Genomic DNA, 19,938 nt, shown 5'->3' with positions numbered 1-19,938 from the left:
TGTGTTATAAGCATTCTCAGGATCTTGAAAGAAACAGAAAAGAATAATCAGCAGCTCTGCGTGTTTCAAAGACTAAAAAGAGTACAACTAAATGGCTGAAAGTAAAATATCTCCAGTTTTATGTTATCTCAGTAGAGAGAAATTTGGATCTTTGTTTGCTTATTTTTCAGTATGGTTTTTTTTTTGTAGATAAGCATAGATGTAGGATATGCTTCTCTATTAGTATGTGGTTATTTATATCCATATATACTTTCCCTTCACTCTTTATTTTTTAAGGCATGCAAGATCAAGGAACTATGTGTCAGAATCTGAAGTGTGCAAGCTGGAATCTGTACCTTTGGATTTTGGTGATTACCATCCACTGAAGCCCATTACAGTGAGTTTGTTTGTGCTTTTGGAAAATGAATCTGAATTCAGACTGATTGTGTTCCCTTTTTACATCTGTTCCTTCAAAACTAAAAGGTTTGAGGTTAGTGGTGGTACTAACTTGTGAAGTTGCTTTCTGTGTTAGTGGCCTGTTTTAGAGGCATCCAGGTTTATTCTATTTGCCCTTCACAGAAGTTTTCAGTGCTATTATGTGTCAGAAACAGTCTCCTGACAAATACAGCACCTCCAGCTTGTAGGTTTTCTTGGTTGCATTAAATGCTGAATAATGGATAAATTTAAAATCAAATTGTTGCATTACAAATGGCCTTGCATAATTGCTTGATGTAAGGTTTGGTTTTGGGTCAGCTTCCAGTCAGCTGTGTATTTTAAAACATTTATAATTTCTTTGATGTGTAAGAGGCTTTTAAAGATGTACAGAAAAAAACCAGCTTCAAAGAGATGAGTTATCCACTAATGAATGATAAATGGGCAGCAGCTTCTGCTCAGGAAGGTCAGTAGGGAGAGAAGATGTTGGCCTGAGGTATGGATTTGATGTTCCAGGCTTGAGTGTCATAAGAGAAAAGTGAAGATGAAATTAAATAGCAAGAAAGAGTTGGGAGGACAGGGACAAACCTAATAAAATAGAGGGGGGGTACTAGAAAGATATTTGGAGTGGTTCTTACAATTTTGTAGACCTAGAATTGGAAGGAAAAAAAAAAACAGTGGAAATTCTTCTGAAGAGAGAGTGCCTCCACATTCAGGGAAAAGTGGGGGAAGAAAAAGTATTAAAGAAAAGTGAGGGAAGAGAAAACCTTTTTGTTTAATGGCTCTGAATTTTTCCTTAGGTTACTGAATCCAAGACAAAGAAGATGAACAGGAAGGGAAGCACTTCTTCTACCTCCTCCTCTTCCTCCAGTTCAGTGATGGACCCCCTGAGCAGCGTGTTGGATGGCACTGATCCCTTGTCACTGTTTGCAGCAGCTGCAGATCCTGTGACTGCTGCTCCTCCCACGGTAACTCTCAGGGCTGTAGCTCAAGTAAAGGAAAACCAAAACCAAACCAAAACCGTAAAGCCAACCCTGGATAAAATGTATTGTCTCACCAGTGAAGAGCTTGATATAGGAAATATATCATATTAATAGAACATTCTTCTTTATTTACCTACTTTTATCTGGTTTATGTCGACATATTTAAACAAAAATTTGTATTTTAAAAAATATTGTAACTTTTGAAAGGATCAGCTAGCACTTGAAACATTAAGCTGACCTTTATCAGCCTTCTCTTCTTTTTCCTGGTCTGTATTAACTTTTGCACTTGTACTCCTGTAACAGGATGGTGCACGAAGGAAACGGGACAAAGATGAGAGCTCAGCTGTGGGAAGTGACTTTGAGCCATGGTCAAGCAAACGTGGTGAAATCCTTGCTAGATACACAACAACAGAGAAGCTTTCTATTGTAAGTAGTGGCTGCCACAGTTGTTTTTATTTGTACTAGACTTTTAATGGATTTTGGATATTGCTATTTTATAATTCCCTCATGGGTAAATACTGGTCCTCTAAATTTCAGTTTTAATGTTGTAGAAAACTTTTGAAGATTGTTTTAGAGCTGAGTCCAAGTCTTCTGATATTTAGAAGACATCACTTTGTTTTTTTGTAACCATGCAAATAACTTCCAGTCTTGCATCTACTTCTAAATGATTGGAGGGTTGATTAGCAGTGTAATTACCCTGTGCATGACATGTTTTCTAACAATCTGCTTTTTCTGCTTCCTCACAGAATCTGTACATGGGATCTGAAAAAGGTGAGAACTTTCTTTGCCAGTAACAGAGGTTGCTTGAGGCAGGGTGCACTGACAGATTTGTGGTTAAGAATAGTTGAAATGTGTTTTCCTGCCTCCTCCATTCTGACATCATGGTCCTTGCTTTTTTGTGGATGTCTGGATGTTTAAAATAGTTATTGGATGTAAGCCACCTGACCACCTTTATTCCTATGGGCTGATGAATTTGTGATTATTTCACTGCACTGCCTTCCACTGTAGCTTAAAACTTTCTTCCATTTCAACTGAGCAATGATGTTTTGAGGATCATGTTTATCAACTCTTCTGCTAGCTGGAAGGAAAGCAAACAAGTCCTTTGGGAACTTGTTCAGTTATTCTCTTTACATGAAAGTGAAGTGATTTCAGCTGTATGCTGGGTGTTTAAAAAGAACCAAATGTTAAATATTTTATCATGTTTTCTAGCAAAGAGAATCTGGGCTAGGTAATCATAGCATAGTAAATCAGAATTTTTCTATATGAATAAACATGCAGCATTTCAGCATCTGCAAAAATAGAAAACACTTTTTTGCAATGAGAATGGTCAGACACCGGAATTGGATGCTCAGGCAGAGTGTGATATCTATATCCTTAGATATTGTTAAATTGACTGGATGCAGCTCTGTGCAACTGTTATAACTTCAGAACTGGACCTGCTTTGAGGAGAAGAGTTGGACACAGACCTCCATAGAGCTTTTCTGTCCTTAACTATCCTGTGGTTCTATCTGGTGATTCTTTTCTTATTGGTAAAACTTGCAGAAAAATGCACTCATATTCAATTCTGCTTATTCATTGCCCTTGTTCAAAGTGCATGCACTGTAGGTGTGTTTAGATGTGTGTCTTCAGGAATAGTCACTAAAGGAATCTGTCACCTGTCTTCTGTCACAGAAGCTGACTGGTCCATGTCAGGCTCCTTCAGGTTTGTTTCTCTTTGGAAGTCCCAGTGTTTAAATTTTAAAGAAACTTAAATCTGTAATTCTTTGCAGGAAAAGCCACCACTACTGGGTCAGCAGTTTCTGAAAAAGTAAGGACAAGGTTAGAAGAACTGGATGATCTGGAAGAGGTGAGAAAGTTTTCTGATGAAATTACAGCATCATTATAACAGTGAAAGGAATTTGTGAAATAAAAATCTTATGTGAAACCTTTTAAAAAGGTCCTGATTCTGCAAGTGCAGCATTTAGATGATTATGTGCTTTCTGTGGGAATTCTCTACTGATTTTAATCCTTACTGTTACAGGATTTGGGCAGAGTCATCTTTTTGTATCACTAGAAATTGTGATTTGAAAATTTACCTGATCTGTTGCTGTTGATTTACCTTCTTACTGCTGTAAAACTTTGTGGAGCCCCCCATAATCTTAACATCTGATAATTCTGGTGTCCCCTGTTGCAGAAGCTGCAAATGTCTACCTGAGTTTAAGTTACAATTATGAGCTTGATAGAAATACTGAGTACTGAAGTTATTTCTCAAGCTGCAGCATTTTACTGTGCAAAAGTGAGATGTTTCATAACCTACTTTCCTAAGACCTGAAGGGAAACTCTAATAAATTTTGTAGGATTCTCTTCCACAACATGGTGATTTGAGTCTATAATAACAGCACTCTCCTTCCTTCCCTCCTGCTTTTATTAAGAGGGTTTGTGTTTTCTTGCCAGGGATCACAGAAAGAGCTGTTGAATTTGACTCAGCAGGATTACATGAACAGAATTGAAGAACTGAACCAGTCTTTAAAGGATGCATGGTCCTCTGATCAGAAAGTAAAAGCTCTGAAAATAGTCATTCAGGTCAGTTTGATGTTTTTGTTCTATGCAGAACCAGTGAGTTTGGTGATATAACTTGTCCAGTTTCCTTCTTGGGAAAAGAAGGCTTTCTATTTTTCTATTTTTTCTATTATTTTCTTTTGTTCTTCTCTGAAATATATTTCTTCCAGAGTTTTATAACTTCTGTCAGTAGTTGGATTTTCAGCTTTGTTGTTACAGATTGGTTTTGACTGGGTTATGTGGGTGGGAATTCTCAATGAGTCACCAAATGGCAGATGTGGAAATGTTACCTGCTTAAGGGTAGTAAGAACAAATACCATGATCAGCTCTTTATAGGACATGTCATTTCCTTTCCTGCCCTCTTCCCCTTCAACCCCTTGCCCCCTACAAATAATACCAGAATGGCTTTTTGAACATCAGCATTTTACCCATCCAAAATTAGTAGGGCAATTAAATAAAGGGATTTAGGACCTTAGCAAGCTACCAAAAACAGCTCCAGATTTTTTAAATTGTGTGTATGAGGTTTGTTTTTGTTTGTTTGTTTGAGAAATTGGCCATGGTCTTCCTTTGGGTCATTTGGGGTGATGTGCTGTGAGGAGGGCATGGGGAAATAGGACAGTTGAATGCTCTTTTGTTTGGCTTGGCCTTTAAAAAAGGCCAGAGGCACAGTGCAGCAGAGGACAGATGAGATAATGACATCCTTAAAAGCTGTAAAACTGATGTAATGCTCATAGTCATCCAGTGGGGTTATATAAAGTCAGGAGTTTTTTGGTCATTCTGGATACTCTTGTGAAAACTGCTTGAAGTAATTTCAGCTTAAATTGTGGTAAAGACAAAAAAGGAAATGAAACATTAATGAAGCGAGATCAAACAATTATATGTGACCTAGGGTGACTAATGTACTATTGTAATACTATGAAATCAGCACTATTATTGTTATTTTAAAAAAAATCTATATATAGGATTATGAAGTGTGTCTATGGTCTTTGGATGAGAAGAAAAGCAGCAGGGTTGTACTGTACTTACAGTGCTTTGTGTGAAATAGTGAAATATATCTGTATATATAATGTGTGTGATAATGCAGTGATAATCTATGCATTGATACTTTCATGTGTTCTTTTGCAACTGGTTCACAAACAATTTTGAAATAATACAGTTTCTAACATGGGATCCAGTGCTTCCTTTTAGGAGAGTGGTACCAAAGCTGAATGTGTTTATCTCTGCTGAAGTGTTATTCACTTTGCACTTAATGCTGCAGATGCTCATCCCTGATTGAAAGACTGCCTAAGAATGAAATAGGTACTTGTGTAATTAATGAATTTAAAATTTTCATGAAGGATAATAATTCTGTAGTTACAAAGCAGGATAGGGTAGAACCCTCAGTGAACTCTACTTGTTGTGCTTCTTCCTGCAGAGTGCTGTATCCTCTGAGAGCTGAGCAGTTCTCTTGGCATCAGGCTGTAGTTTTATCCATAGTCTGTCATTACTGGTTAGTATGCAGTAGGAGGAGTGAATTTGGCTTCTGGTTAGGAAAATTTCTTCACCAAAAGGGTTCTCAATCACCAGACCAGTCTGCCCAGGGCAGTGGTGGCATCACCATCCTTGGAGATATTTAAAGGATGTGTAGATGTGGCACTTGGGGATGCTTTTTATTGGTGATCTTGGCAGTTTAAAGGTTGGACTCAACAGTCTTGAAGGTCTTTTCTAACCTAAACAATTCTATGATTCTGTGATTCTGCAAGTGGCTTTTTGCAAGATACTTTACTTGTCAAGATGGAGTATGCTAAGCTGCTTAGAGAAAGCTGCACTAAGTTGATTATGTGTGTGAGCTCTAAGAAAAGTGGGGAATCAGGTGTTGGTGCTGTGTGTAGGTCCTAAAGAGCCACTGAGGTACCTTTCTGTGAAGGTGACTGAGCACACAGAGGGTTGTAGGATGTAAATGCTCTCACCTGTCTGATGAATAAACAAAAACACTAAGTGTGCCCCTTGTTTAAGCATCTTCAAATGTTATTATTTCCTTCTTTAAACAGAGCAGTCTTGTGAGGTATTGGATTGCTTCCTGGAGTTTTGAAATGTAACAAAAGTTTAAACTTTGTTTATTCCACTGAGATTGAAGAACTGTGTCCTGGTGCAGGACAGAGAAAGGATGGAGCTCATAGAAAATACTGTCAGTCTTAGAGACCGGAGAAGACTCAGGGCCAGAGCCACATTTGGCTTAAGCAAGGAAGAATTGGATTTCTCTCCCCAGTCAGCATTCATGTTTTCTTTTGGTAGAAGCTGTTTTTTTTTGTGAGTAACCTTCTGCCAAAGTTTTTGACTCCAGTTTGATCTTGGAAAAAAATTAAATGGCTTCATAATTCATATTGGCCCTTTCCACCTGTGGATATTTATCCAGCTTTTCTGGAGTAAAACCACAAACTTGTGGTGGCCTCTAAAAATGTTTCTTTGTTTTTTTCTCCTTCTAGTGTTCTAAGCTTCTTTCAGACACAACAGTAATCCAGTTTTATCCAAGCAAATTTGTTCTAATTACAGATATCCTTGATACTTTTGGTAAGTATCTACTGTGCCAGTCTTACTACACAAATGTTAATAAGATTATTTTTTTGTAATGTTAGAAAGCATCAAAGTTATCCAAAAAGGCCTGAAATGACTTCTAGTTTTAACATGGAATGTTTCCAACATAAAGATTTGGACACTGGTGGTAAACATGATATATAATTGTAAAAGATCTCCTAGAGAAAAATATTGCGTTTTGTGTCTGTGCTTTATGTATTAGTGACTCTCTAGAACAAAATGTTAGGAAAAAACATGATCTCTGCATTTTGAAATTAAAAACATGCTGTCATTATAAAAATATTTTGGACTTTAGCATCCTTTTGACTCAATATTTCATTATTTTTGTATTTTGATGAACAGAAGTCAGAAAGTTTTCTTTGGCTGTATAGGGACTATGAGAATATTGTTATTGATTTTTTTAATATATTTTTAAACTTGTAAATGAAATTGTCATTCACTTCATGTAACTCTCTTATTTTTCTGCCATGTTTTGGAAAACATTCACAATGGTATTGAAAGTTGAAGGGTATTTTGGTGCCAGCAGGATGTGCTACGACAGAGATCCAATTGTTTTTTCAGCTCCTTCTTCCTCTTTGTGCTCCTTCCTACTGCTGAAGGCTGCTAGAGATAACACAATATCCAAAGTCAGCAAAGTCAGGACAGCAGCTGTGCTTTCCTGGCCTGGGAGAAATCTGACCTGTGTGTTACCTCTGCACTTCAGGGAGCCAGAAAATGTTATTGTAGTGTGAGAGGTGCTAAATCACACTGACCATTTCAGCCTCACTAGAGGGCAGCAAAATGTCACTGCTCTAGGGAGCTTTTTCCATCTAATTTCATTGTATGTTGTGAAGGGAACCTTTGTACCAGCATTTTACACTTTGTTAATTTGTTTTGATTTTTTTTTTTATTATTCTTTTTTTTTTTACCAGGCAAACTGGTTTATGAAAGAATTCTGTCGATGTGTGTGGATAACCGAGTCTCTCTGCCAGGTAACTTTGTTTGTCTCTCTGCCAGGTAACTTTGTTTGTCTCTCTCTGCCAGGTAACTTTGTTTGTCTCTCTGCCAGGTAACTTTGTTTGTCTCTCTGCCAGGTAATTTTGTGTTTGTTTCCACTGGGCTCCAGAAAAAAAAAAAGTCCAACCTTGAGGAAGGTTAAATAGAGAAATAAAGACAAGGTTTCTGTCCATATTCAGTATTTCCTGCTTCTTGCAATAGTATTACTTAAAATTAATATTAGCCTTTTAAAATAAACTATTTGAGTGCTTAAATCTGTCTTGCATGTTCTCTAGTCATTGTAGATTTGTATACATGTTTGTTACAGATTCTCTGTGTTTTCTTTTTTTTTACAATTTCTGATTTTGGAAGAGTAGAGGCAGAGGTTGGATTTGTCAGTAGCAGCTCTGAGATGAGCTCCAAGTGCCTGAATTCAGGTTCTGAAATGTTATTTACTACAAGATTGTATCTTTTTCTTGTTATGTTCTCAGCTCTGACTGCTGCTTAAGAGCTGAGAAGCAAATGTATTGCCTAGTTTTATTATTGTGCACTTAATTTTCTGATGAATGGAAAGGGAATACAGTTTTAAACCTAACATGAAAAATAACTTGTTTCCAGGAAGAATGTAACTATTTCTGGGTTGGTTTTTTTCCCAGATAACTTTTCTCCAGAGAGTGTTAACGACACAGCTAAAGAAACTTGCTTAAACTGGTTTTTCAAGATTGCTTCAATCAGAGAACTCATTCCCAGATTGTATCCTTGTCAAATGAGCCCCTCACAGTGTGTCTGCAGGTTTTTTGTAGATTTTTCCAAAAGTGAATGTGTTTGTTTCAATAAAACCCACAGGATCTCATGTTTATATTGGCTTTGTTTTGTTTGTTTCAGGCTGTATGTTTTGAATGTACTTTTGAGTCATGTTTCATAGTAAACTGAATGCTTAATCATTGGCTCTGAGTAGTTTGGCAGTGACAGAGATGATGTGTGAAAAATATTGAAACAAAACCTTGTAGATAAATTGTAAAAATCAGCCAAGTGTAGTGACATGAATTACAGAAGCCCTTAAAATAGTTTGGTCAATATCCATTTGGTGTATGTTTGCTTATGGTTTTTCAGTGGTGTGAATCTTACTTTTGTTCCTTAACCTGATTTCCCTGTAGTTATGTGGAAGCAGCAATACTGAAGTGCAATAAGTTCCTCTCCAAAACGTAAGAATAGTGTTAACTATGGGAAGGAAGGGAATGGGTAGTTTTAGGAACTAATTAAATGAATTAAGCATGAGAGGGGTGTGGTTATTGGTGGGTAAGGTCTTAGTAGAACTGAGGAGAAGCACTACAGAGAGGTTTTGGAATTTTTAATGAGAATACCATGAAAAAATTAAAGGTGAACTGTGCTATACTTTGAAATACAACAGTGCTCTCAGTTTTCAAACCTATGTATAAATGTGACATTAGGTGTCCAAATCCCAGTGCAAATTGAAAATCTGTGGCTTCTGGGGGTGGAGGGGAAGGAAGATTGTTGGCATGAGGAGTGTGGGGAAAAAGGATAGAAAACTGAAAGGAAAATCTTGATATCATACTGGGAGAGACAGAGTAGGAGAAATAATTTAGCAGCAATGAACCACTGTCTGTTGAAAACTTTGGTATAAGTTTAATGTTTTGCCAAACAGTGCCAGCTGCTGAGCAGAAAATGTTCCTGCCTTCCCTTGTAATTGTCCTTCTTCAGTTATATTTTGAAATGAGTGTTGGAAGCCAAATTGCTGCTATAGTGACAACTTTATTATCCCTAAAAAGCAATTTTTTTACTGGAATTAGTGGGCCTCATATCCAGGCACTAGTACAGCTCTGTCAAAAAGGACCTGTGGGAAAATGAGACATGGAAGGAGTTCTGCCAGTTCTGCTTTAAGCATCTGCTTTCCTTACTCTGAGTTACACTGAGTTTTTTCCATAGCTCTGCTATTCTTGCAGCTGGAGGAGGAGGAGTTCTTTAGTTTTATTTGTCTTGTTGTGAATATAGCAAATACTGCAATTGGAATATAGCACGTGTATTACTGTACACAGAAATTTTACTTATGAAATAAGTTTTTCTGCTAGTATCCTTTTTCTTTGATAGACATCTCTATAACTCATGCTCAATTTTTAGTCTACAAGGCAGCTACTGAAGTTATCTGTAAGTGATGTGAGTCTGTTATTGCCTGTTGAAGCTCATTTTCATTTCTGATAAAACAGGGGCATTTCGGAGTGTCTGCCACGGTTAACAGCTATGATTAGAGGCATTGGAGACCCGCTGGTTGCAGTCTATGCCAGAGCATACCTGTGCAGGGTAGGCTCTCATTTTCCTCCTCTGATCTCTACCAAGGGGTTCCTGCAGCCAGTGCTGCCACTGCTTCAAGGAACTGCCACTTTTATCTCAAGCAGTCAGCAGCCTGTCTCTTCCTTTCAACAAACAAACAAAAATTTATTTCTCTCCTGTTTTACAGATGGGAATCTCTCTTTAAGTGTTTGTAATAAGTAAGAATAAATTTCTGTGCTGCTGCAGGCTGCTGCAGTGCACTGGAGTAGACACTGATTTCCTCAGTGCTTACAGACACTTGGAGCTGATGTTAGGATGGTGTTTAAGAACAGCCTTGGGGTGATTGTTAGTGGACATGATGATAATAGTAAGCTAGGAAATAATCAGTCATAAGCATGTGATTCAATGCTGTTTGTTGATTTGGGTGTATTCCTTCAGCAAATGCATTTTTATCTCACTCTGAAGGAGAATTGATAGATGCCAATAAAATCTTTTTCTTTTAATACAGGTTGGGATGGAAGTGGCTCCACAACTCAAAGAAAGCCTGAATAAAAACTTTTTTGACTTTCTCCTAACATTTAAACAAGTAAGCAAATAAGTGTTTTATTTGCAAAATCAGATAAATACACTCCTTAATCAAACTGCCACATACTTCAGAAAAATCTCAGAAGTTCTCAAGTTTAGATTAAGGGGTGTTCCTGTATCCAGATATAGTATAGGAAATTTTACATACATTCTGGTAAGTTGAAGCTGCTCTATTCAGCATGTTTCCAGACTTGAATAATATATGTTAGGAGCTTGATATTTTTTCTCCCATCTTGCAGTGAATGCTTCAGAATATCTGTACCTTTGTGCTATCATCTGTTTCATTTGCATTCATATACAAACTTTAACCAGTTTATCATATCTCCCATTAAATACCTTTTCACAGCAACACATTTTTGTCTCTTATTTCAACAGATCCATGGGGATACAGTTCAGAACCAGCTGGTGGTGCAATGTGTGGAGATCCCTTTGTATCTGACCCTGTATTCTCCTGCTATAGACTGGATTTTACAGTGTATTGCATACCATGCTCCAGATGTAAGTGAATGTGCTAATGCTCAATACTAAAGTTGTGGTGAAGAGTTCATTTTGCCTACTAAAAAACAACCCCTCAGTCAGTTTTTACATGAGTGTGAAGGCAAGTAACAAGAGCCTGCATAGGACTGCCTGGTGCTCTCTGCTGTACAGGAAGAGTGTTGGCTTCCACAAAGCTCAGGTGTGACCACTTCAAGTTCAGAGGCAGTATTCCTGCTTGTTTGTTTCCTGCTGTTCTTTAGCTAGTTTAATCTTTATTTGCTGAGTTATCATTTTCTTCTGTCATACAGCTATACAAATGATTTGACTAAACTGTAGCTTAACACAGTGAACAGGCTGTTTCAATCTCTGTCAGTCTGGCAGAGTTTTCACCTCTCCTGCCAGAGCTAACTGACCTGGCTGGCAAATAGTGATTACCTGGAGTAATGGCATGGGTGAAGGATTGCAGATTTGACTTCCATAAAATGGTGGTTTTGATTGAAATGCCACTATACCTGTTCCAGAAGATGTTTTATGTTTAGCTACACCATTGTTTTTTGTGCTGTAAATACAGGGTAAAACAGGACTATTGGAAAGATAATTAAAACAGCTTTTAGTAGATTTCAGCACAGTAAATAAAGCTGAATATATTTGCAAAGTCTCTATTCACTAATTTTAATAAATAATTGTTCCAGGTTCTGCTTACTGAGATGATGGAGAGATGCAAAAAGTTGGGGAACAAGTAAGTGTGGCAGAGTGTAGAAGGCAGGAGTCTGTCATGAGTACCCCTGAGTCCCTGCAATCATGTTCTCTTCCTCTTTTGGAAACAGTTTGGATGCATAGTGCAGCTTTCATTCTCCCAGTAGCTTATTAAATCATGATTATGAACATCTGTTTTCCAGAGATGAATTCTGAAATATGGTAGATTACTTGTCAAGCTAAAGTTAATTAGTTTAACTTGGTTGCTGTATTCTGGCTCCTCAGCCAAAGTCTGGGACATTAATGTGTTCTCCCTTAGCCATGTCTCTCATGCCTGGTTTTGCTGCACTTTTCTGGGTTTTCCTCCCCTTCTTTCTCCTGTCTTCCATTGTCCACAGTCAGGCCATTCATGCATTCAGCAAGGGAAGTTGTAAAGCTGCTGGCAACCTTTGGAAGGTGGCAATACTTAGAGATTTGCTTTTTTCAGCATTAAAATTGGTATCTCAAATATCTGCTAGAAGTCTTTGTGCAGGGTAGTTGTGTTCAGGAAGATGGTCTGGTCTGAAAGTTGGATGTACTGACTGGGTTTTGTGAATGCAGTCTGGCCTGCTGATGGGCTCCCCTCTGTGCATTTTATTGGCTAGCTTGGCTGAGTTCTGTGAGTTTTCTCCCATTTTTTTTCCTTATGTGCTTTGCACAGTCCAGTTCTGCAGCAGCTGAGGAACTAAATGATGTTAATCACTTAGATGAGGAATGCCAGCATTCTGTGACTGAGCTAGGGAGTGCAGGGAGAGCATGATTTAAAAAATGGGCTGTGGAAGTGGTATTGTATCAGAGGGGATAGACTAGACAAAAATAATTCACATTCTCTGATGGACAAATTGTTTTGGATAGGTATTGATTTGTTCTGTGGAACTTTGCAAATCAACTTTCAGCATTTTTCACCGTAAAGATGGGCTCCTCCTCTTTGTTCCTGTTTGCTCTTTGAAGGAAGGATAAAATGTTGATTATAATGAGGGTTTTTTTTGGAAAGAAATGTTTTTGGGACATGTCTTTTTTACTGGGAAGTTGAGTAATCCAGTTTAACACAGTAGTTTTCTTTCAAAGGGGAGTTCTGTGTATTTGTGTCTTTTCATGACAGACAAGATATTACAAAGCAAGAGGCATTTCAAGATGAATATAAATCTTGAAATAATCTCAGTATGTTCCATGAGCTGCTTTGCAGCCATCTGAGTGAAAAGGAACAGCCTTCTCTCTGTATTGCCAAGCACAGAACTAATGACCTGGAATTAGTGCTTCTCTAATGATAAAATGCACATTCCAGTCCAGTTGGGATGGGACCACTAAGGCTCAGGCAGAAACACAGAAGCTGCTGGGTTATTTCAGGCACTTCACAGAATTTCCCTCAAGGTAAACTGCCCTGCATTCAAACTGTCTGTTTCACACTAGTGAAGGGCACAGTGTTTTATGAGGCAGCTTCTTGAGCTAACTCATGGCTGAGGATGTTACAGTGATGCAGTGAGTTCATTCTTCCATTGTGGCTTTGGCTTGATAGTAACACAAATACCTGTCTGAATGGTTAATCAGAAATGTCTAAATGTGTTATTGCCAGTTAGCACATGACCATGACTTTGGATTTATTTTAATCCTATCCGTGCAGCTGCTCAAAATGTGGCTTTCATAATGCATATATAATTAATTAATTAATAAAAATGTCAATAGGGATTTGCCCTCCCTGAGTATACTTCTGAACTGTAGTTAAACAGAGAGTAAGTTTCTAAATGTCATCTACTCCTGGTTTCCTTGATATTTTTAGTAAATTCCTGCTAAAATGATAGTTTCAAAAACACCTGTATGGAAGAAGTATTTTACAGGCTGGGTTGCCTTTCCTTACCTGATGGCTCAATGATTTCTTGTTTTGCTTATGCATCATTAATCCTCATCAAAGCAAGCTCAATTTGTGTGAGGTTCTTTTTTTTCTTATTCTCTTTCTTTTTTAAAAATTTGTGATAGATGCTGGACAGTAGCTAGTCTAGGCAGTTCAGATTGATGTGCATGCAGGCACTACTGCCTTGGAGCTGCTGCTGAGCTGTATTGATCTGTGTTGTTCATGGCAGTGCTTTGCTGTTGAATTCAGTCATGTCGGCGTTCAGAGCAGAGTTTATTGCTGCGAGATCAATGGACTTCATTGGCATGATTAAAGAGTGTGATGAGTCTGGATTCCCAAAGGTAACATTTTCTGTCTAATTTGTACCAGTTTCTTTCCTTTGACAGAGCTTTTTATGCTCTTAGTTGCCTCCATAACTTGTGTGTCACTTGAATAAAATTATTCAAGTGGTTTGATCTGAGAATCTTTCTGCACACTGTACCTGCCAGACCAGTTTGGATGGATGTGCATTGTCTGCTTTTAATTAAAAATTACTCATTAACTTTCAGCATCTCCTCTTTCGCTCCCTGGGGTTAAACTTGGCATTGGCTGATCCTCCTGAAAATGATCGCCTTCAAATACTAAATGAAGCCTGGAAGGTTATAACAAAGCTGAAGAACCCACAGGTGAGTTACTGTCCTTTCTGTTTCACTGCTGACTGTGTTGAGAGCAAAGTTGCAGCCAGTTGTTCAGGCATGGCATTGTTTACCTTTTCTAAATACACACAGTTGCAAAAAAATAAGTGGTGGCTGTAATATCTTTGGATCATCCCTGCTTTTCTTAGCTCTGCTGAAGCATAACTTAATTTTACATAATTATTCCACAATTGCAGCTTTTGGGTTCTAGATCTTTAGGTCTGCCTGAATCATACTTCAGAAGTTAATTCTTTTAAATGTAATTTTTGCAAGTGGATTTCTCACAGTCTCCTGCAAATACTGGTAGTCATGAGACACATGTGTTTCTAGGATTATATCAACTGTGCTGAAGTGTGGGTGGAGTATACCTGCAGACATTTTACGGTAGGTGAAAGTTACTTTGTTTCCTTTGAATTTCTCTGATACAGACTAAGTGGCTGTGTTAGCAGTCTGGTATTAAGGATGGAAAGGCTTTGACTATTCAGTGTAAATGTGTAGGAATGAAAAAATATGTTTCCTTTCATGAAAGATGAATGGGGACAAAAGATGCAGCTTTGAAGCTTTACTACCCCACAGCACTGAACATTTCTTTTCCTTTTGTTTTAATGGCAGATGGATCAGTTTAAGTAAGGATTTACTGGAGCTATGGTTAAAGTTCCTGGCTTAACTAGAGCTCTGTAAAAAGCTGATGCTTTGGCAAATGGAAATAAATTAACCTGCTCAGCTGGTGTTTAGTGACTTGATTTATGTGCCACAGTTTCATTTTGTAACCTTGTTTTTTGCTGCACAGAAGCGAGAGGTCAATACAGTTCTGGCTGATGTTATCAAGCACATGACTCCTGATAGAGCATTTGAAGATGCTTACCCACAGGTAAAGAGTTTATTTTGCCAAAACTGTAAAAATCTGATGTGCATTTTCTTAAGTGGAATCAATTCTTAAACATTACTAATAACTCTTATAACAAAATAATTATTTTTAAACACAGGCTAATAGTTTGGGAAGCCTCTTGGAACACTGTAATGCTGTGATTTATTCCTCCTTTTTTTCTATGCATATCAATCTTTTAATTCTGAGAAATGCTAAACTTGAATGATTTATCTATTTAGAAGTAGCAAGAGTTAACTCCTACATCAAGAGTGGTGTTTGCTGGAGGAAATTAGCAATCATGATAGGCTTTTGAAACAGAAATAAACCATAAAATAATCTATCTCTACTTGGCATTGTTAAGGCTTCAGTGAATTACTGTGTCCAGTTCCTGAGACTGAAAGCCAAATGAGATATGGATTAGTTGAGAAGGTTTTTGTGGTTACTTGGAGGGTAGAAAAAGTGCCTACAAAAGAAGGTTTAACAAACTGGTTTGAGATTTTTTTCTTTGTTTATTTGGCTGAGATTTTTAGTGCAGAGAGCTGGAGGACATGGAGACTCTAAAAAAATGTGCCTAACTATGGAAGTGAAGGACAAATAAAGCCTGGGCAGGCTGGTCAGCCTCTGTTCAGTATGGGTTCTGTAGGAAAAGTGGGGAGGGACAGCATAGCTACAGTTTGTCCCATTTTGGGGAAAGAAATGATGCTGATGGATACTTGAAGCATCTTTCAAAAGAGTCTTCTATGAATAACTAAAGAAGAACAGTCTCTGGTGTGGATAGTATTAATTTAACTCATATTACAATAATTCTCCCCTATTTCAAAATTTTCCTTTTTCTCCCCTTTAGCTGCAGTCAATTATTCAGAAAGTTATTACCTATATCTATGACTTTGCTCTGCTTTTTTCAGTGGTAAGTGAATTATTCTGTTTAATTATTCTGTTTAATAAATTTTCTGTTTAAAATTATTCTTAATAAATAATAATAATAAATTATTATTAATAAATTTCTGTTTAAAATTATTCTGTTTAATAAATTTTTAAGAAGACCTGTTTGGCAGTTTTTCTGCAAGAGAATTTACCTTGACTGGAATATTTAGATTGTTTACAAATTCACAGAATGCAAGGACTTTTTGTCAAGTAGCTAAGTGCAGAAATATTTTCTGAGCTTTCTGCTGCTTATCACTTAAGTACTTATTACTCCAATTCCAGTTTTTTATACTTTTTTCATTAGGCTGTTAAATTCTCTAAGTTTGTTTGTTCCTGTGGCATAAGTGACAATGAATGGAAGATGAAATACCATTTATTTGTGTGTGTGTGTTAATGTAATTGCTGGTAGCTGTTTCTGTGTTATGACACATACTTATCACACCCTCTCCTAGCACTTGCACTTGGCATTGGAACAAAGTGGAACTCAGGGAGGTCAGAGACTCTGTATGAGGCAGAAAAATAGAAACAAAGACAGCAAGTGTGTGTCACAGTACAGAAACCATCTGAAGAGTGAAACTCAAGATTGATGCTGTGGATTTGGGGTCAAGTTTTGTTCACAAATTACTTGGATAATTCTGAAAAACTTACCCTCACTATATTCTTGAGATGATACAGAAATGAAGTATTTTAGTATGTTAGACCATTTTTTTTTTAAGGAAATTTGTATGTCTTAGACCTTCTTAACTTGCTCTGGATAGATGTGAAATTGTTGATGATGTGTAGACTATTTTAATTGTATATAATATCTTAGCTTTTTTTCCCCATAGATACCTGAATTTGTGATGACCCTAAGCTGTTTGAAGCATATGATTGCTTTTAAAAATAAAGTGCAACATTTGATTCAAACAGTTCTGTATTTTGTGTTCCCTTCTGCATCTCTGCAATCAATAAATTGATACATCTTTCAGCCATCAGTCCTTTTCCATTAGTTCCACTTTTTCATCCTTTCAGATTAATTACTGTTTTAAAAACAGATGAAAATAGTTTTACTTAAATAGCTGTGCTTATAAGACTTACCCAAAATATTTATTGTTTTAGTGTGTTGTTTGAACACACCTAATTTTACTTGTTTATGTATTTGTACTTTCAGGAGAAATTCTTGCCATTTCTGGATATGTTCCAGAAGGAAAGTGTGAGAGTGGAGGTTTGCAAGTGCATTATGGAATCCTTTATTAAGTAAGTGGGGACTGTTGAAGTGAAATGCACTCTGGAGGCTCTGGGAAACTTAGTGAAAGATGCTAGGGAAGAGGAGTCAGTATTTTGGCTGTTTAGTTTGTGAAGGTGTTCCAGGCTATGGGAAAGAAAAAAGAAAATGTGTCAGCTTTGTTCATCTATTGAGGGACTGTTTGACTGTTCACAAAGAAAGTTGAAGTAATTCTATTGATGCTGACTTGCTGTGGGTTAACAGAATAGTTGTTCTCTGAGCTTATTTTTTTCTGTGTTGCCTTAGTTGGTTTATGACATTTATTTCACATTCCAGTTGGTGTGACAGCACAGAATAGAGTATTGCTACAGTTGAAAATGAACTTAGAAAATGAAAATACATTCAACTGTTCTGAAAGTCAAGCAGTCCTTTTCTTTTCAAATAATTAACAGGTTCATTTCCACCTTCCCTTCAGGTATTTATATTCACTGCTGAGCCCCCCAAGCCTTCTCTCCCCTAGGGCATCTGGGGCCAGCTCTCTTGGCTTTACTGCCAAGAAATGAGAGATGCTGTGGCCCCTTAATCATCTTAGTGGAGCTGCTCTGCACATGTGCCTCTGTACCTAAACCTGACACTGATCCTTCCTGCCTGTCCCTGAGTAGCTGAGAAATTAAAATATATCTTAGTAAATCCAGGATTATTTTATTTTAATGTTCTTAGATTGCCTCAGTGTATCACATGTCCACCTTGCTGTGTCCCTTAAGGAGTCAGAATCTGTGGCTTGGCAATGCAAATGTGTACATTAAGATAATATTTCTTGGCTGGCATTTATTGCAATTCTACCCATATTAACCATGTGATCATTGATGTTCATTGCTTCACTGTTGGGAAGGATGAAAGCTTGACAAGAAAATCTCAGATATGCATGCCTGGCAGAAAGATTTTTGAATATGGAGTCTGATGAAGGAATAGAGTTGGAAGCAAGTTTTGATATAGAAGAAAAGAATTGCTGAGCCAGTCTTACTGGCTAAGGAGGCAAAGGGTGTGTTAGTTAGAAGGGGTTTTTATGACTTAGAACAAAGGATAAACCCACCCCAAACAAGAAGCTGTTTTTACCAAGCAGGAAGATAGCACAGGCAAACAAGCCTGCTGATGTTGCAAGTAGAAAAAAGGTCTGAGAATTTTCCACTGCAAGAAAACTGAAAAACATCTTCTAGCTTAAACTGTAATGTACCAACTTTTAGTGATTGGAGAACAGTAACATGAACATGGTAATTACAGTAGTTATGATAGGCTATAGATAATAGTTAAGGTATAGATTGGTTTTACTGTATTAAGGTGCTCAGCAAAGAGAAGTCTATAATGCATTGTAACCAAAACCAAAGGGTCTCCAGGCTGCCTGCAGCTGGAGCTGACAGCTGTGGGCACAGCTCTGTCACCCACCACCCTGGGCTGCTGTAATGTCTTGGGTGGAATAATCTGCATTTTGGAGAGCCCCTGCAGTCCCACATCCCTCATTTCAGCTCTTACAGCTCACTAATGAATTTAAACTTGTGCAGTGTCATACAGTGCTGGTGATTGAAATGATGCAGTAAAATAAGTGTCATTCTAGTCATTGTTTCCATTCTGACAGAGCAGGATTGTTGGTCACTTTTTCTGCACCCCTTTGCAGGCACCAGCAGGAGCCGACGAAGGACCCCGTTATCCTCAATGCCCTGCTCCATGTCTGCAAGACAATGCACGATTCTGTGAAGTAAGATGAGCTTCTCCTCAGCTCTCATTTGTGCACAGTGAGGCTGCCTGATGTGGTTTCATGTTTCTGGGGCTGTTTGTTTCAAGGTGGATTAAGACATGAATCCAATTAGTGCTGAGGGAAGAGCTGTGCAGTGAAGTGGCAGCACGTACCATTTGCTCTTTAATTACTGCTGTATTTTGAATACTGAAGCAGAATTTTAAAAAGGAAGTAGCAGTGGTTTTGTAGTTTTCCAGTGAAGCAGAGACACTTTACAATCCCATCTTCAAAATACTTTGAGGGTGAAACCAATGTAATTTTTGAGTTCTAGTGAATAATAAGCTATTTCTGAGATTCAAGTGAATGTGTAGCTACTAAAGCACAGATTGCCATACTCAATTACACCTTTTTGTGGGTCAGTGTTTTCAGCCATTACAAAGGGTGTGAAATCCTTAAAAGGATACCTGGAAGATCTCTAGGAACTTCAATAGGGGGAGCTAGAACTGAGAAGCTGTTGAACCACCTATATCTTTCCCCTAATTCCTCCTCTTCTATTTTGCCCTTGGCTTTGAGAGCTGAGGTTGGTTGGGGTCCCCTGTGCCCTGTTGCACCCTCACTGTTGTGCAGTTTGGAAAGCATTGTGGTTTGTAGGTAATTTGCAAAAAACACACCAAAATCTGTGTCTGATTAAAAAAAGGGCCAGCATCACAATGCTGCAAATTCTAGCTCTCAAGAGGACAAACCTTTTGTTCCTTCTGGTTTGGGTTGAATTGCAAGGGCAGAGTCTCTTTTGGCACTCTGAGCCCAGAGCCTCTTTGTATGGCAGATGCTGCAAAGGAACTTAAAACTTTCTCATCCTCCATAGGCCATGAATGCAAGATTTATTGTCAATAAAGAGGTCAGATTTAGCACATAATTCAAATTTATACCAGCTAGAGTGCTTTATTTTGGGTTAAAGTACCTTATTTGGCTGTATATTGCACTAAAAGCCATTTCAGCCTTTAAATAGGAAAATATATTGTACCTAAACCAGCTTATTAAAAAAAATAAAGCCGTTTATAACAATCCATATTGGTGCTTCCTCTGACACTTTGCCAAAACAATTTGATAGTTTACTGGG

At 37.7% G+C, this 19,938-nt stretch overlaps 1 protein-coding gene across 1 annotated transcript in view; it reads left to right on the top strand.

Annotated features, from left to right (window-relative positions):
• Nucleotides 1–19,938, top strand: part of VPS35L (VPS35 endosomal protein sorting factor like) — a 43,601-nt gene that overhangs the window by 1,624 nt on the left and 22,039 nt on the right. The window contains exons 2-22 of the mRNA XM_071444125.1: nt 277–376; nt 1,212–1,379; nt 1,698–1,820; nt 2,141–2,165; nt 3,164–3,240; nt 3,828–3,956; nt 6,398–6,482; nt 7,418–7,477; nt 8,138–8,234; nt 8,639–8,686; nt 9,707–9,800; nt 10,279–10,356; nt 10,731–10,853; nt 11,525–11,571; nt 13,646–13,757; nt 13,965–14,081; nt 14,421–14,474; nt 14,881–14,961; nt 15,803–15,865; nt 17,033–17,118; nt 18,759–18,839. Coding sequence (XP_071300226.1) covers nt 277–376; nt 1,212–1,379; nt 1,698–1,820; nt 2,141–2,165; nt 3,164–3,240; nt 3,828–3,956; nt 6,398–6,482; nt 7,418–7,477; nt 8,138–8,234; nt 8,639–8,686; nt 9,707–9,800; nt 10,279–10,356; nt 10,731–10,853; nt 11,525–11,571; nt 13,646–13,757; nt 13,965–14,081; nt 14,421–14,474; nt 14,881–14,961; nt 15,803–15,865; nt 17,033–17,118; nt 18,759–18,839 — 1,848 coding nt within the window. The remainder of the gene's footprint in view (nt 1–276; nt 377–1,211; nt 1,380–1,697; nt 1,821–2,140; nt 2,166–3,163; nt 3,241–3,827; nt 3,957–6,397; nt 6,483–7,417; nt 7,478–8,137; nt 8,235–8,638; nt 8,687–9,706; nt 9,801–10,278; nt 10,357–10,730; nt 10,854–11,524; nt 11,572–13,645; nt 13,758–13,964; nt 14,082–14,420; nt 14,475–14,880; nt 14,962–15,802; nt 15,866–17,032; nt 17,119–18,758; nt 18,840–19,938) is intronic.

This window comes from Agelaius tricolor, unplaced genomic scaffold, assembly GCF_023055355.1.
Source record: "Agelaius tricolor isolate 1412-34295 unplaced genomic scaffold, bAgeTri1.0.p SCAF_19, whole genome shotgun sequence".
NCBI classification, from domain to species: domain Eukaryota; kingdom Metazoa; phylum Chordata; class Aves; order Passeriformes; family Icteridae; genus Agelaius; species Agelaius tricolor.
This window is presented reverse-complemented; position numbering and strand designations above follow the sequence as displayed.